General features: G+C 35.7%; 1 protein-coding gene and 1 non-coding gene across 4 annotated transcripts in view; one reads left to right on the plus strand and one right to left on the minus strand.

The window, feature by feature from the left end:
- Positions 1 to 13,714, plus strand: part of LOC132130877 (amyloid-beta A4 precursor protein-binding family B member 3-like) — a 72,619-nt gene extending 58,905 nt beyond the window's left edge. For all 3 annotated transcript variants that reach the window (XM_059542725.1, XM_059542723.1, XM_059542724.1), the window contains 2 exons: positions 7,259 to 7,438; positions 12,341 to 13,714. In XM_059542725.1, coding sequence (XP_059398708.1) covers positions 7,259 to 7,438; positions 12,341 to 12,565 — 405 coding nt within the window. In that variant the 3' untranslated portion in view covers positions 12,566 to 13,714. The remainder of the gene's footprint in view (positions 1 to 7,258; positions 7,439 to 12,340) is intronic.
- Positions 13,715 to 16,810: 3,096 nt separating this feature from the next.
- trnac-gca (transfer RNA cysteine (anticodon GCA)) lies at positions 16,811 to 16,882 on the minus strand. The gene has a single exon. It is a non-coding gene; the product is annotated as a tRNA-Cys (tRNA).
- Positions 16,883 to 18,695: the final 1,813 nt, after the last annotated feature.

Genomic DNA, 18,695 nt, shown 5'->3' on the forward strand with positions numbered 1-18,695 from the left:
AAAATTATTAGTTCCCACCACGAAATTGCTTGTTTTGTTTTTTTCTTTCGCGTAACTTACATGCGGCAATCCTGACAAAGCATTACGACATTCTTGTGATAAAACACAAGCCATTCATGACCCATCAGCCATATGGCATTAAATTTTCTTTTCTTTGTTTCTCTGTCGATATCCTCATCCCCTGCCTTGTTCCTCTTTTCGCCCCCAGAAATCTGTCCCAACCACCGCCGCATTTAGTTTAATCTTAATTTTTTTCTTTAATAGCTAACTCCATCCTCTTTCAGTCTATGCTCCCTGCTATGGCTCCATTCGTTCTTCTTCCTTGTGTTTTCTGATGGACGCTCTATTCGTTTCCATGTTTTTTCACGCTGGTTTCACTGCAAACTGCGTGCAGCCAATGGACATATGAAACGTCATCACGTAGCATTACAGCACAGTGTTCATGGGAAATGTAAGAAGTGCTGCCAGGGGGATAAATGACCGAGAACCAAGCCTCATGTCATGCATCACCAGCCAAACTGGCTAGTAAGTTTTAATTAACACCCACCAAAATGAATTTTAATCCGCATTTGGTGGGTTGGCGGGTGTTAATTTAGAACCCTAGTTACAAGTATGGTAGAACTATCACTTCTACCACAAAAGACTGCTTTTTAAGTTATCTTCCTGATGTATCCAAATTCCTTAGCATATCCAAAACCTCAGAACATCTTGATGATGTAACAGAAACTATGCACTCTCTCTTTTCTAGCACTTTAAATACAGTTGCTCCTTTACGCTTAAGGAAGGTTAAGGAAAACAGTTTGACACCATGGCATAATGAGCATACTCGCACCCTAAAGAGAGCAGCCCGAAAAATGGAGCGCAGCTGGAGGAAAACAAAACTAGAGGTATTTCGTATTGCTTGGCGGGAAAGTAACATATCCTACAGAAAAGCATTAAAAACTGCTAGATCCTATTACTTTTCTTCTCTTTTAGAAGAAAACAAACATAACCCCAGGTATTTATTCATTACAGTGGCTAAATTAACTAACAATAAAGCCCCAACAAGTGTTGACATTTCCCAACACCACAGCAGTAATGACTTATATAAACTACTTTACTTCTAAAATCGATACTATTAGAGATAAAATTGCAACCATTCAGCCGTCAGCTACAGTATCGCATCAGACCCCTGAGGAACAGTTCCACTCATTCTCTACTATAGGAGAGGAAGAATTGTATAAACTTGTTAAATCATCTAAACCAACAACATGTATGTTAGGCCCTATACCATCTAAGCTCCTAAAAGAGGTGCTTCCAGAAGTCATAGATCCTCTTCTGACTATTATTAATTCCTCATTGTCATTAGGATATGTCCCCAAAACCTTCAAACTGGCTGTTATTAAGCCTCTCATCAAAAAACCACAACTTGACCCCAAAGAACTAGTTAATTATAGATCTCGAATCTCCCTTTTCTGTCCAAGATACTAGAAAAGGTGGTATCCTCACAATTATATTCCCTCTTAGAGAAAAATCGTATATGTGAGGATTTCCAGTCAGGATTTAGACCGTATCATAGTACTGAGACTGCTCTTCTTAGAGTTACAAATGATCTGCTCTTACCATCTGATCGTGGGTGTATCTCTCTATTAGTTTTTTGGATCTTAGTGCTGCGTTTGACACTATTGACCACAACATTCTTTTGCATAGACTTGAACACTTTGTTGGCATTAATGGAAGTGCATTAGCATGGTTTTAAACGTACTTATATGACCGCCATCAGTTCGTAGCAGTGAATGAAGATGTATCATATCGATCACAAGTGGAGTATGGAGTACCTCAAGGCTCAGTACTAGGGCCGCTACTCTTCACGTTTTATATGTTACCCTTGGGAGATATAATCAGGAAACATGGTGTTAGCTTTCACTGTTATGCTGATGATACTCAGCTCTATATTTCTTCACGGCCCGGTGAAACACACCAATTTGAAAAACTAATGGAATGCATAGTCGATATAAAAAACTGGATGACGAGTAATTTTTTACTGCTAAATTCTGAAAAAACAGAGGTGTTAATTATAGGACCTAAAAACTCTTGCTTGTAATAACCTAGACCACTGTCTAAGACTTGATGGTTGCTCTGTCAATTCTTCGTCATCAGTTAGGAACCTAGGTGTGCTATTTGATCGCAATCTTTCCTTAGAAAGCCACGTTTCTAGCATTTGTAAAACTGCATTTTTCCATCTCAAAAATATATCTAAATTACGGCCTATGCTCTCAATGACAAATGCAGAAATGTTAATCCATGCATTTATGACCTCAAGGTTAGATTATTGTAATGCTTTATTGGGTGGTTGTTCTGCACGCTTAGTAAACAAACTACAGCTAGTCCAAAATGCAGCAGCAAGAGTTCTTACTAGAACCAGGAAGTATGACCATATTAGCCCGGTCCTGTCAGCACTGCACTGGCTCCCTATCAAACATTGTATAGATTTTAAAATATTGCTTATTACTTATAAAGCCCTGAATGGTTTAGCACCTCAGTATTTGAATGAGCTCCTTTTACATTATAATCCTCTACGTCCGCTACGTTCTCAAAACTCAGGCAATTTGATAATACCTAGAATATCAAAATCAACTGCGGGCGGCAGATCCTTTTCCTATTTGGCACCTAAACTCTGGAGTAACCTACCTAACATTGTTCGGGAGGCAGACACACTCTTGCAATTTAAATCTAGATTAAAGACCCATCTCTTTAACCTGGCTTACACACAACATACTTATATGATTTTAATATCCAAATCCGTTAAAGGATTTTTAGGCTGCATTAATTAGGTAAACCGGAACCGGGAACACTTCCCATAACACCCTATGTACTTGCTACATCATTAGAAGAATGGCATCTACGCTAATATTTGTCTGTTTCTCTCTTATTCCGAGGTCACCGTAGCCATCAGATCCAGTCTGTATCCAGATCAGAGTACGTATCCAGACCAGATGGTGGATCAGCACCTAGAAAGGACCTCTACTGCCCTGAAAGACAGCGGAGACCAGGACAACTAGAGCCCCAGATACAGATCCCCTGTAAAGACCTTGTCTCAGAGGACCACCAGGACAAGACCACCAGAAACAGATGATTCTTCTGCACAATCTGACTTTGCTGCAGCCTGGAATTGAACTACTGGTTTCTTCTGGTCAGAGGAGAACTGGCCCCCCAGCTGAGCCTGGTTTCTCCCAAGTTTTTTTCTCCATTCTGTCACCGATGGAGTTTTGGTTCCTTGCCGCTGTCGCCTCTGGCTTGCTTAGTTGTGGTCACTTCATCTACAGCGATATCGTTGACTTGATTGCAAATAAATGCACAGACACTATTTAACTGAACAGAGATAACATCCCTGAATTCAATGATGAACTGCCTTTAACTATCATTTTGCATTATTGATACACTGTTTTTCTAATGAATGTTGTTCAGTTGCTTTGACGCAATGTATTTTATTTAAAGCACTATATAAATAAAGGTGACTTGACTTGACTTGACTTAACAGACGAAAGGAAAGCAGATTCAGACAGAGGAGGCGGAACTGCGTGCGGACCTTTTTAAAGTCTAAAGCCCCGTTCACACCAAGAACGATTACTATAAAGATAACGATATTAGCGTCCACACCAGCGAACGATATCGTCTGTTTATTTTGAACGCACGTGCGTCTGCCACTTTAAATCCTTGAGCTCGTCATAGCAGGATGGATTCTGATTGGATGTCAATGTTTGTATCGTTCATCAGCTGGAAAAAAATCGTTCTGAAAATGATTCCAACGATACCGTTTCTCTATGCCTTTATCGTTATAGTTGTAGTGTGGACTCTGCTATTCTTTAATATTGAGAACGATTTTTAGAACTATATCTTTATCGTTATCTTTATATTTATCGTTCTTGGTGTGAACGGGGCTTTAGGAAGGGCTTGTCCAATGAGAAAGACTGAAATTCCAAGTGGGAGTTTGGAAATACTGGGGAGTTATACAACCCTTTGTGTGAAAGCCTGGTAATTTGCATATGTAACTGGATCAGAAGTTGAAACTAGTAAGGATTCTTAGAACACTAATGTGTTGCATAGGTATCAACATATAATATACACTCTCATTTAGATCATCAGAAGATGAATTTATAGATACTAAACATGGTGCTAAACATTTTTACATATAGGTAAAATTACATGAATGAGTAGTTCTATCACAAGCATGCATTAAACAGTATACAAGACAAAAAGACAATATACAATGTGTTCATTAAAAGAAAGGTTTTTCTATTAATTAATTAGAGAAGAGTTCATTTTTGTAGCAGTATATTTAAGAGAGAACTTAGTAGGGGGAAGATCCTCTCCACATACTCTTAGGCCGTTAAAGTTATATGGTCTAGGTGTTGTGGTTGCCATGGTAACCAGGGGTCTGGAGTCATTCGCAGACATCCTGGCACCTAGTATTTTTATTGGCTGAGGGGTCTCTGATCATTTGTTGATCTAATGAATAATTGATTTGTTAAATCAAATGAAAAATGGTGTATCTGATTGGTCCAGACGCTTCAAGACCAATAATAATAAAAAAAAAAAAACATTTTTAATGAATGGTTGGCCTTCTGGAAAGTATGTTAATTTACTGTACATGTACTCAATACTTGGTAGTGGTTTGCTTTAATTACTGCCTCAATTCTGCGTGGCATGGAGGTGATCAGTTTGTGGCACTGCTGAGATAGTATGGAATATTCCTTGTGAAGTTCACTCAAATTCTTGAATCAAGTTTACTTGACAATCCTCATAAGGCTGCGGTTCTCTCTGTTGGTTGTGCATCTTTATCTTCCACACTTTTTCCTTCCACTCAACTTTCTGTTAACATGCTTGGTTACAGCACTCTGTGAACAGCTAGCTTCTTTGGCAATTAATGTTTGTGGCTTACCCTCCTTGTGAAGGGGGTCAATGATTGTCTTCTGGACAAGGACTGTCTTCCCCATGATTGTGTAGCCTAGTGAACCAAACTGAGAGGCCATTTTGAAGGCTCAGGAAACCTTTGCAGGTGTTTCGAGTTGATAAGCTGATTGGCATGTCACCATATTCTAATTTGTTGAATTGGGTTTTGTTTTTTATAAATATGAGCCAAAATCATCACAATTCAAAGAACCAAAGACTTACACTACTTCAGTCTGTGTGCACGGAATTTTTTTAAATACACAAGTTACACAATTTGAGTTGAATTACTGAAATAATAATTCTAATTTATTGAGATGCACCTGTGTACTCAGGATGGAATACTTGCAGTACACATACTGCACAGTTTAAAGTAGTTAAAAAAAATTAAGTTATTTTTTTAAATAACAGTTTTAAATAACAAAAAATAATTATAATACAGTATTATAGTATCAAATTGATACTATAATACTGTATTATACTGGACATGTGGGTTTCATATGTTGATGTTTATTTTAATATAGCATGCAACATTATTTGTTAAGCAACAATGCATTTCAAACAATAGTATGGTAAACTGTCACCTTGTCATGTTTGATTCAGCAAATGCTGTATACTTTCAGGAATTCATCTCATTATACATTTATATATGCATTTGTATATATAAATATATAGTATATACAGTACTGTGCAAAAGTCTTAGGCCACTAATATTTTCACCAACAAAAAATGGTTTTAAGTCAGTTATTTCTATGTTTTGCTGTTGTGTGTCAGTAGTAAATATCAGTTTACATTTCCAAACATTATTTTTGCCATTAAATGTAAAAATCCAGTGAGATTTTTGTTTGCACAAGGAGTCTGACAACAGCCAGTGCTCCACACAGAGATCTGATCTCACCAACATCCAGTCTGTCTGGAATGCCATGAAGAAACAGAACAAACTGAGACAGACTAAATCCAGAAGAACTGTGGCAGTGTCTCCAAGACACTTCAAGAAATCTAACTCAAAGCTAACTGAAAAACAATTTGCAAGTGCACCTAGGACAAACGTTTTTTTTTTTTTTTTTTTTAAATATATACAGTAGTGTGGTCACACCAAAGGTTGATTTAAATTAGTCAAGTTAATAGAAATTATTTAATAAAATCTGTTTAAGACATTATTTTTGACAGCATCCTCACTATAAAGTGCCTGAAACTTTGCACAGTACTGTAGCTTTGCAGTTTTCTTGAAGCATTTTGGAGACATTCCCACAGTTCTTCTGGATTTAGTCTGTCTCAGTTGGTTCTGTTTCTTCATTTTATTCCAGACAGATTGGACGATGGTGAGATCAGATCTCTGTGTGGAGCACTGACTGCTGTCAGACTCCTTGTGCAAAGAAAAATCTCACTGAATTATTACAATTAATGGCAAAAATAATGTTTGGAAATGTAAACTGATATTTACTACTGACACACTACAGCAAAAGATACAGTCATGGCCAAAAATATTGGCACCCTTGGTAAATATGATCAAAGGAGGCTGTGAAAATTAATCTGCATTGTTAATCCTTTCGATCTTTTTTTTTTTTTTTTTATCACAAAAATCTAAACTTCCATTGGATATTAAGAAATTTAAATGTGCGGAAATAGCATTATGAAGTTAATGTTTTTCTCAAATACAAGTTGGACACAATTATTGGCACCCCTAGAAATTTTTTTTAGTAGAATATTTCTGAAGTATATTCCCATTTATATTCAAAATTTTGAGCACTACAGGGTGATTATGAACATGAAATTATCCAGCCATGGCTTTGTGTTCACATAGATATAAATAGGAGGGAAAAAAGCCCAAATTCCCTTAATCATCCATCGCAATGACAAAAACCAAAATATATATTTCTGATGTGCAGCAAAAGATAATTGAGCTTCACAAATTAGTGAAGTGGCTTTAAGAGAAGAGTCAAACATGTCTATATCTATATACGTGTCTATATTGTCCTAATGCATGGTGAGGAGGAGAGTTGAGTGGCTAAAGAGTAGCTAAAGAACTGCAGAAAATGGTTGAGTCCATTTGTTGTTTCATCACCACATGTTGTTTGGGAGGGTTTCAAGAAAAAATCATATATATATATATATATATATATATATATATATATATATATGTTATTTAATAAAAAAAAAAAAATCATTCTATTATTATTCATTATGTCAAGTGCACTGCATCTTGGAGTAGTGTACAGAAAAGAAATTGTATACTATGCATAGTAAACACACTATGTACAACATAAATAGAATGAGTAGCTTGCTTTTTCTAATATTATCATTCTTTTTCCCATTTGTTTTATTTCAGGATGGAGATGACCCATTTTGGGAATGCCAAGTACGTTACTTGACTTTCCTAGGTGTGGGTCATGATACACATACTTTTGCTGTCATAGTGGATGCAGGAACCCAGCGCTTTGAGTGCCATGTGTTCTGGTGTGAGCCAGATGCTGGGATCATCTCTGAGGCAATTCAGGCTGCATGCATGGTGAGGCAATACTACATTTAATTGACTTTCACAGCATTCATCGATTGATATAAATTGATATAAAATTTAGTTCAAAATCTGTTAAAGGGGTCATAATGATGCGATTTAAATGATTCCTTTCTCTTTGGAGTGTTACAAGCTCTCTGTGCATAAAGAAGATCTGTAAAGTTGCAAAGAATAAAGTCAACCACTCCTACCTAAAAAGGCTCATTCTAACACATGTCTACGTCAGGATGTGGGAAGATTTGCATAATATAGAAGCAGATTAGTCTCAAATATAATTCACGCAAAAAACACGATTCACACATGCGTAGACAATTTCACATGCATGAAACCTAATTCACGTACACACACAAAAAATTCACGTGCGTGAAAAAAAAAATATTCACAAAAAGCAATTCACAAGCGCAAAATAAAATTATATATTTATAAAATACATTTCACAAATGCAAAAAACTATTTGTAGATATACAACTGTGCACAAAAACCTTTGAATGTTTAAAATGTACGAGTGTCTGAATGTACGAATCGACATTTACTACGAATCCACTCGGATTTGTGTGTGTCTGTTTTTGAGACTTTCCTGGCAGAGCTCTCTTCCCACGTGGGTCTGTCGTACTCTTTAGCCAATCAGATGCGAGCTTACCACTCAACCAATCATATCATAAGCCACTGAGTGCATTCAAGGAGCACGATTCTGCGCACCTTTAGCGCAATATGGATTAATTAGAACGGAAATTAAGCCTTTACATCTGTAATCCAGCATGGCGAATGAATAACGGGAAGCACGGGTAAGAGTTATGTTTATTTCATAAAAGTCTGAGTTTACACTTTTTATCGTTTACACATTCAATCAAGACAGTTTTTCTAGTTAGAAAACTAGTTAGAAAAAAATACACTTGTAACAGGACAGTTACAGTAATTATAAATTAAACTGCAATCAGGATAGTAAAAAGAAAGACCTGTAAAGACAAAAGTAACATTTTGAGAGTTGTGAAATTATAATTCTAAATAATCTTGTTTTATAAATTGATGTCTGTTAGGTCAGTGTGTACTTTCTTACAGTAATACATTTTAAAACATGTAGCCTAGTCATTGTTAACCACTACGTTGAAGCAATGTAGTTCGATCAAGATAAACAACATCACATATTTAGAAACGTTGTTTAATTTGTAAATATATTGTCTGTACATTGTAATGCATCTTTCTCTTCTTATAATTTAGGAATATCTAAAGCAGTATATTCTTCAGCGACTTCATGATCGTTTAGTTCAGGGATTCCCAAAGTGTGGTGCGCGCACCAGGGGTGCACGAGAGGAAAAATTTAATGGCGGTCTGTTTGTTTTTTTAATGGGATTTTTCCATACAATAAAAAACATGAAAAGTAAACATTTCCTTTGTAATCGCTTTTATTTAAAAAAAACTATAGTTTATTAGTTTTCGATGGAAACGTAGAAGACAGATGCTGTCTTCAACGCACTGTTCTTCTTTAATGTACTGCAGGCTAATATGCGTGCCAACTCGTTTCATTCATTACATAATATATATTATAAATATGCTTAACTGGCTGAAATCAGAGAAACTGTCAAGTCGGACATCTTATGATAAAGTTGTTAGTCAGGAGGAGAGGGGCCAAGAGAGAGTGAGGATTTGGAGGCAACAGAGACGAAGAGAATAGAGAAAGAAAATGAGCAAATAAAAAATCTTGAGGAAATCTCTCTCTCGCTGCAGGCTGAGCGACTTTTGCGCTGCACTCGAAAAGTTCCAGATGCATCCTCTTTCATTTTATTTTATGTTTGAGCCTATGCTCTTTGCAACTTAATTATGTTGTGGATCGTGTGTAGGTTATTTATTGTCGCACTTGAAAAGTTTCAGATTGATCCTCGTTTTTATTTATTTTATATATTTCGGAGCTTATTCTCTTTAATGATGTGGATCGTTTGTAACTTCATTGCAATTTAATTCAATGTACTGTCGTTCTAATTTCCATAACCGTTATATTATGCAGCGGTTCCCAAACTTTTTTCCTGTGCTCCCCCTTCTATGTCCCAACCGGGTTGGCGCACCCCCAATCCCCACTTAAAAAAAACGCAACAAAGCTGTCTTTTATCGCCATATAAAGAGTCATGAACAAAGAACATCAACAAAGTTTCAATATAATGCAACAAAGCACAAGCTTCCACTTTTAAGAGGACGATTGACAGACACAGGCTAAGTAACAGAAAGCACGGTTATTTTCAGCTGCGTAAAAGAGGCTAGGCCTATTAAATGACCATGGAGCTATAGCAGCAGCAGCATCTCAACCCGCGGCCCGTCACGAATTCAAATGCGTCCCACCATGCTGAACACAATTCATTTTTATTTTCAGTTTTACAATTATTATTATTTTTTACATTAATTTAAACATTTGCTTAAGAAATATAAGCCATAGCCTAATGTTTTTTTATGTTTAATTTTTTGTTTTTCATATATTATTTTCAGACATGATCAGACCTACTCACATAACATTACTCATTTAACGAACACATACAAGCGCCCACTTTGGCAGAATTCAATCAACAGCCATTAGTTCGGTAAAATTGAGCATCATAATGGACAAATTTGTTTTTAAGGGAGAAAAAAAAGAAATGTGAAAAATGCCAGCGAATGAACACGTAGAAAAAATAATAGTCGCAGTATCAGTAGTGAAGGAGAGTGCTGGATTTTGGCTTTGCCCCGCATTTTACTTGAAGTTCAGGCAAATGGGAACACCATATATTACATAGCTATCATCCTTAATTGAAGAAATGTGGCAAAACATCTCTGGAGAGAACCTTATATTATTAAATTCGAATGTGCTTTCCATATTTGGATCAACATAGGCTACATTTGTGAATGCACATTTTCTGCAATGTCGCGTCAAGTCATGCTCCCGTGCGCGTCTTACAGACTGCATCTTAAGCCATATGTCAAACTTTCCGCATCCGTGGGGAGACCGTTATGGACCGGTAGGTAGGCGTGACGTAATCATCGTCATGGGAGAGTGTGTGCGGAGGCTCTGAGAGGACAAACACGTACCTCACATTTTTTTTATGACCGCGCGGACAGGTGCGCGTGGTCAGTAGGCTTCAAAAGCACAATTGCACATGTGGAGGCAGTGTGAAGAAGCCCATTGCTCCTCGAACCTGTGCAATCCGCTTGCACTTAGACTTGGACCATAGTGCGGCCCAGTGGAAAAAAAGGTTGAGAACCACTATAACATTACAAATTAAACAACGTTTCTAAATATGTGATGTTGTTTATCTTGATCGAACTACATTGCTTCAATGTAGTGGTTAACAATGACTAGGCTACATGTTTTAAAATGTATTACTGTAAGAAAGTACACACTGACCTAACAGACATCAATTTATAAAACAAGATTATTTAGAATTATAATTTCACAACTCTCAAAATGTTACTTTTGTCTTTACAGGTCTTTCTTTTTACTATCCTGATTGCAGTTTAATTTATAATTACTGTAACTGTCCTGTTACAACTGTATTTTTTTCTAACTAGTTTTCTAACTAGAAAAACTGTCTTGATTAAATGTGTAAACGATAAAAAGTGTAAACTCAGCCTTTTATGAAATAAAAATAACTCTTACCCGTGCTTCCCGTTATTCATTCGCCATGCTGGATTACTGATGTAAAGGCTTCATTTCTGTTCTAATTAATCCATATTGCGCTAACGGTGCGCAGAATCGTGCTCCTTGAATGCACTCAGTGGCTTATGATATGATTGGTTGAGTGGTAAGCTCGCATCTGATTGGCTAAAGAGTACGACAGACCCACGTGGGAAGAGAGCTCTGCCAGGAAAGTCTCAAAAACACACACACACAAGTCCGAGTGGATTCGTAGTAAATGATGATTCGTACATTCAGACACTCGAACATTTTAAACATTCAAAGGTTTTTGTGCACAGTTGTATATCTACAAATAGTTTTTTGCATTTGTGAAATGTATTTTATAAATATATAATTTTATTTTGCGCTTGTGAATTGCTTTTTTTTCATGCCAGCGCCATGTTGTGAAGACGCTGTGTTTCATTGTGAAAATTAAACTACTTTGTTTGGCCTTCCAAAAGAGGACACAACTAGAAATCAGTGGTTAAGTTGTATTTACAATACTGTTCCAGAACCGTTCAAACCAAATATTCAGATATGTGCAGCACATTTTATGGAGGATGAGGACTGTTTCCTGAAGTAGCAGCCTACAATGTGTCTGTGGCACAAAGGCTATTTCTAGGACAGTCTGGACAGTCTGGCGCTTCTGGCTCACAGCCTGTAAGTAAGTTTTTTTATATTTAAAGTATTTGCCACTGACGATTCAAAACTCGAGTTTTGAGCAGTGTAGAGTAGCACTTGTTGTTTGTTGTTTCTCCGATCACAAATGCAGACATGGTTTTATGTTTACGCAGCACGATATGCAATGCAATGTGTAAGAAGACAGTAAAAGTCATTATAATCAGCAATTATGTCCTCACTGGATACAACAAATGCCTCGTTTGTAATGTTTTTTTCTCATTGTGCTGGGAGACGGCACCACAATATAGTAAGGGGTCTAACATTTCCGTCACACGCTTGAGGTATTCAGCCAATTACAACGCACTGGATAGCTGGCCAATCAGTGTATACCTTGCTTTTTTAGAATGATGAACTTTGCAAAAATCTACGTATTTCAGAAAGACAGGGCATAGAGGAGCTACTGTAATGTACATTATATGGAAAATAATGTTGCTGTTTTTTTTGTTTTTTTACCTTAAACCGCATAAACACATTGAATTACACCAAATACACAAAACAATGCTGTTTTTAGCAACGTCATATGACCCCTTTAACGTCTTCAAATTATTTCTGTTGTAAATGTCTGGTGCCCCCTTCAGGTTCAATACCAGAAGTGTTTGGTTGCACAGACTCCTCCTGTGAGGTCCAAAATGTGGAGGGAAGGCTCCAAAGTCAAACGAGCCAACTCCATGGATAGCTCTAGCTTTCCGTCCCGACACCAAGCACACACACCTTCCAAAATGGTCTCCCCCAGCGTGAAGAAGGGCATGCTGGCATTTTTTGAGACATTCCAGAATAAACATTCGGCAGTACCCACACCCTAACAACAGCAACTCTAGGAGGAGGATGGGTCCTGATGGGCTTTGAGAAGGGGGATATCAGGAGATGGAGAGATGAAAGGAATAAATAAAAATGAAACCTAAAAAAGCTTGAGAAATATGAGTATCCTTTGCCCTTGGCATTTTTAAACTTAATTTCCCTAGTATGACCTCACAAAAAAACAACCCACCTATTTGCCCTTAATAATAAGAGTGTTCTAAAAGATTGACATATCTGAATGTAGGTGTGCAGAACAGTGTTTAAATGACAATGAGGTGCTGTGCTCTCACATTCCAAATACTGACAGAACTGACAGAATGCTTTGCAATGTAAATGCTGTTATACAACAGTTAATTACATTCCTCAAATGTGATTGGTATAAGACTAATTGGCACGGGCACCGGCAGACATTGTTCGTCAGGTTTTGTGAGTTGGCTCTTGTTCTTGTTCAGCCTTTGTCGGATCATGGAAGAGAAGTGACATTGTAAACTGGTGATTGTCGGTGTTGGTGACTATCAGTGCAGTGTGAATTAGAGTACAAATTCTCTAAATCATTGACTTGAATCATTGACTCAACTGTGTTGCTCAGAGATGCAGTGATTGATTCTGCTTTTAACTTTTTTCATTGGCTAAGCAAGAAAAGTAAGAGGCATATTGTGTCTGAAAAGTAAGTTCAAACTGTTGTATAAAAGCAATATCACACTTGCAGAAGAACAGTTCTATTGCAAGTGTGATACTACTGACAAATTATCTATTTTGGAAAGAACAAAAATGCAGATCCAACAACTGTGTTACTGAGAAACATCTAATAACCCTGCATGCCTTACAACCTCAGAATCAGAAATGAATCATATCAACATCTTAAGCTTCTACGACCAATAGTATGTTGTGCAATAGGATGTATATCGCAGTTGAATCAAATTGTGTCAGACATTCTGATAACCAAGTAATGATGTCCAGCGACCTAATTCTCGTATGACTAATGTAGACAGTAGAGATTTTCCATTTAGGTCACATTAATGTTCAAAAAGTAAATTTAGCTTAAACCTACTAGGAGTGTTCGTATATATATTAACAGTAAACGGTTTGTGAAAATGGATGATGTTTGCTGTTCTAATACACTTTTAAAATCAAATAAAGTGGAGAATATTCAAGGTTGTTACTCCATCTTGAGCAAACAGAGCAATTTTCACACACAACAAAGAGACCTCAATAACATAGTGCTATTAGTGCAAGAGTCGTGCTTTAGACAGACCCTGCTTGTGTCCCTATCTGTGTTTCTATTGTTAGCTCAGAAATGCAGATTAGATGAGTCTCTACATTGCTTTTTATAATCTTTCCGGTTTGTGGAGTCCTCAGTTTAGTGAATGTAATAAGCTCTTTCAAAGCGCATGTTGATCTGAGATGCCCACAGGCACTTGAGCACCCACACGAATGCAACTGAAGGAAGTTATGTGATGCTATATTTAATATATGCAACTGCTCTTTCCCTTCCCTTAAAAGAAAGAAAGAAAGAAAGAAAAAAAGAAAGAAAGAAAGAAAGAAAGAAAGAAAGAAAGAAAGAAAAAGAAAAAGTATTATATCACAAATGAACTCAGGTCTCTTTAATGCTAAAACAAAGGGGGAAGTACAGAAGCGGAGTCTCCAGCATGTAAGATCATAGACAAGAAGCCTTGATAAAAGAGTTTGACTGATAGTCTTAGTTAACGGTCATGTAGCACCTTGTGTTTCTTTTCTTTTTTTTCCTATTTATACTATAAATAAAACAAAACAACAACCTCTCTCTGTATATTTGCAGTATTTCAGAACAAAACTAGGATGTTATGTAAATGGTTTTGTATTATTCTTTGTGATTGTTATTGTTGTTATAATACACCATTTGGGCCATTAAACTGCTTGAAACTCTGGCTCTGTTGTCATTCATTTGTGTTCAGTGTCTAATACACCTGTTTTTTCCTCACCATTTCAGAAAAAAAGTGTCCAGAACAAGCAAATATAATGTTTAATACTCCATTGCGTTCTTTAAGGTTTGAAGTCTTTGGCACTTGCAGAATCCTCATTTCCTGAGATGGGCTCCTTGTGTTTTATGTCCAGACTCTCATAATCATCTTTTAAATGGAGAAAAGATGTTTTACTTATCAGACATTTACTATAAAACAGCATAATTTCAAGTATGAATTGCTAGAGTGACAACTTCCTCACGAAAAAAATTAAAGGCTGACAAATTTACAAAATGTGTCCCAGATAAACAGCACGTCTTTGAATGTCACTCTGTCAGATCATTTATCTCAGATTGTGCTCTTACCTTCATTTCTGTGTATAAGAGATTCATACTCTTCTGTTTCCCTTTGTTCAAGCTCTGTGACAAATAAAGCAATCACTTAAAATGTATCCCATATATATATATATATATATATATATATATATATGTATATCTTAAAAGATATTGAACATACTAGCTGTTTTTCAACATGAAGCATAATATGGCACTTTGCAAGTTCTAATATTTTAAAACGTACTTTTTGTGACCCACGTGAATTTACTTATTGTTGTAAATATTGTACAATATTGATGCTTGCCTTTTTGGACTGTTTTATCAGTAGTTTTTCCGGAATGTAAATTGTTCTCTTGCATCTCTGAATTATGTTGGTATGAAACATGGACGCTGGAAAAAGAATTTGATAGGCAAATGCTGAAACATCTTTACATAAGTGAAATTCTTCTAGATTATAATGTAAAACAAATTAAGAGAATTAATAATACCTTTGTTTGAGATTAATGTGCTTCCAGTACAAGTAGAGAAGGAACACAGATGCGATGACAGCAAGCCATAGTGCTATAGAAATACTGACGAGAGGATCTTTGCCTGAGCAATTTTTCTCAACAGTTGCAATTTCTTCAATGGCAGAAAAATTCACTGGGCAATTGAACAAGTATTACATTTAAAAATACATTAATGTTGCCTTAAACAATAAAAATGCTATTATGTTGCTGGCTGTTTGATGTGATAAAGCAAGGTGTAAGATATTCATGCACTTGGTCTTAAATGTATTTAATACTAATTTATGAATCCAGAACAAAGTTGTGGGTGAATGAAATTAAATCAGTCTTACCTGGAGTATGAGGCATTGTTCCTGTCAGCAAAAATGATAAGATATGTAATATAATATGGTTCAAATACATTCAGTAACACAATAATATATGTGATACAATTTTCATTTGCACAGCAAAATGTCAAGAGTTTGTGGGTAAAAGGTTTTAATCTGCTGAGAGAAGGAAATAACAAAGAGATTTTCAGATGACCTCTTGCACTTGAATGCCCTTTTTTAAACTGTGAAGTCTACACCTCAAACACCTCAATTTCCTGAGTTCACTTTGTTTTCACATGTAGCAACAATTTAAAATTCAAATAATTATTACACTAATGACCACATGTTTGACTCTGGATTATTTTGGGGTAGGTTTTAGGCAATGGCTAATTGTAATTAATAAATGTTAGAAAAAAATAAATAAAATAATAATAATAATAATATATATATATATATATATATATATATATATATATATATATATATATATATATATATATATATATATATATATATATATATATATATATATATATATATAATTGTAATATGAAACTTATCCGACTAACATTTGATTGCATGATTATATATTCTGTTGTAATATACCAGTGCTATATTGTAGCTATCTTTTCTAAATGGGTGTTCGCTTCATTTTAATGTAGCCTATTTAGATAGTTTAGGGGGGAAATGTAAAAATAAACAAATAAACTGTTGTTTGCAATGGTTTACTCAGTGTAATTAGACTTTTGGGTCTAGCCTTGTTGGGTGAATATCCGTTTTACTAATGTGTCTTTCGGCTCTTGGTTTTTATATATGGCATTAGGGTTTAGTAATTGATCCGGCTCCCTAAAAAAGTATGCCCATCAACAACCCATCCAGAGCTGTTTGTTCTATGGGTTCTTGAATAGCTTGTGTGTTACTCATACTGATTAAAAACTGACTGAGAGAGCAGTCCGAACCAATTAGATAAGTTGGGCCAAACTGACTGAAAATAAACAAAATTTAGGAATGACTGGCAAAACGGTTCTCAGGACAGTCGGAGTGGGCACCACTGGTGAGTTGTTTGTTTTTTGTCTGGCTTTCTTTGTGTGTAGCTACCATTTGATGACGAAAATGTATTACAAACTATGTTTACCTGGGACAAAAATATTTAAGTATCTGAGGGGGCACCCGGATTTGAACCGGGGACCTCTTGATCTGCAGTCAAATGCTCTACCACTGAGCTATACCCCCATCCATGCTCACGGGCTACACAGATACCTTCTCGAAATTAACTGAGGAGTAACGCAATGAATAATAAAGCGAAAGTATATGTGAGCATATTTATACGAGTATATTTAAGGGAAATAGCTCCGTAATATGTATATGCTGTCATTAATAATAGCAACATAATATATATTTCTAAATAAACAGCGACCAAAAACAATGCGACAGAGAATGTCTAATATGGCGAGAAGTTTCACTCTCACTACACTTCCGGCTTCTGAACTGGTTCCAGTTCCACTCTGATTCCATATGAGGGCGCTCACAGGACGAGTGCAGAATGAATGGAGGTCAATGGCGGTATACCCCTCAAAATCCACTTTTCTCAGAATATAATTTTTTTGTCTAGTAATTTGAATGTTGTATTCGAAAGGAGATGCAAAGAAATTACACATTGCTGGGTGTTATATTTTTTAGAGTCACTTATTTGCTTTAAAAAGTATTTTAAAATGTAAATGACGTCATACACATCGTACGACCAGAGATACTGCTTTACGGCAATCCTTCGGTCACTTTGAAAGAGCACGTATTTCGACATTTGCAGTAAAAACGTGAAATATTAATTCTCAGAAAATGCATTTAATACCAATATATTGAAACGTCTGTTTATATAGCCTACTCCATTAATAAAGGAGTCCAGACATTGGAAAAATATCAGTCCACATGCGTTTATATTTAATAAGAGGGAAATAGACATGCATGCATGCGTGACACAAAAATATTTATCTTTTAGGTAGCAAAATATTTTTTAGTAATTCTGTCAATTACACTAAGGTTATTACATTGTCTGCTATATATTTGCTTCTTATTAATTAAATACGGGCAATTGATTGATAAAACATTGATCAAAATTAAGATATAATGTATAAAAAACGAATATCTTTTAAAAAGAGTTTTCCATAAATAACTTCTGTATGACCTGTCAATAAAATTCGAAAAAACTGTGTCTAATGTGATACTCATCTGCCTGACAGTGAATAGAATGCTTTATTATTAATTTGTTTACTGAGTTTGGTCTTTTAAAAACACTGTTTTAATGCATTAAGCCACATTAAACTCAGTAAACAAATTAATAATAAAGCATTCTATTCACTGACAGGCAGATGAGTCCAGAATAAGAATGCAATGTGTTTACGTGTTAAGCATTTTCCTCCCATAGAAAACCATTAGACTAAAAGGAAAACGCGTAACGAGGCGTAATGCATTAAAACGTGTTTAAAAAAGACCAAACTCCGTAAACATTTTTAATAACACGTTTTATTTACAGACAAGCAGGTTATGGGTGGAAATTAAACGCTGTGTGTTCGTATTCTGTGCTCATATCTGCTTGTCTTTGAATAGAATGCTTTATTATTAATTTGTTTACTGAGTTTGGTCTTTTAAAAACACTGTTTTAATGCATTAAGCCACATTAAACATAGAATGTACCGAATCATTCCAGCTGATTGAAAAGAATCGGCTCAATGGTCACAAAATGTAACAATAATTGTCTTGTCATGCTATATAAATTAAATTAAAAGTAATGATACACCCCTTTAATTTTCCTTTCTCATACTCTGATGATATGAAATAATAAAATTTTCTAAAATGATTTAATTCATAATTCATTCTTCTATCTGAAGTCCTGATCGTCTTACTGTGGATAATCAACCCAATTAATTTACTATATTTGTATGTTACCCTAAAGATTAGCTTAATTTAACAAAACAATCATTTCAGGGACATGGCTAGTTACAGGCTAATGTTTTTTTTTCTTCTTCTTTTGTGCGATTATGAAGGCTTT

Source organism: Carassius carassius, chromosome 47 (genome assembly GCF_963082965.1).
Source record: "Carassius carassius chromosome 47, fCarCar2.1, whole genome shotgun sequence".
Taxonomy (NCBI): domain Eukaryota; kingdom Metazoa; phylum Chordata; class Actinopteri; order Cypriniformes; family Cyprinidae; genus Carassius; species Carassius carassius.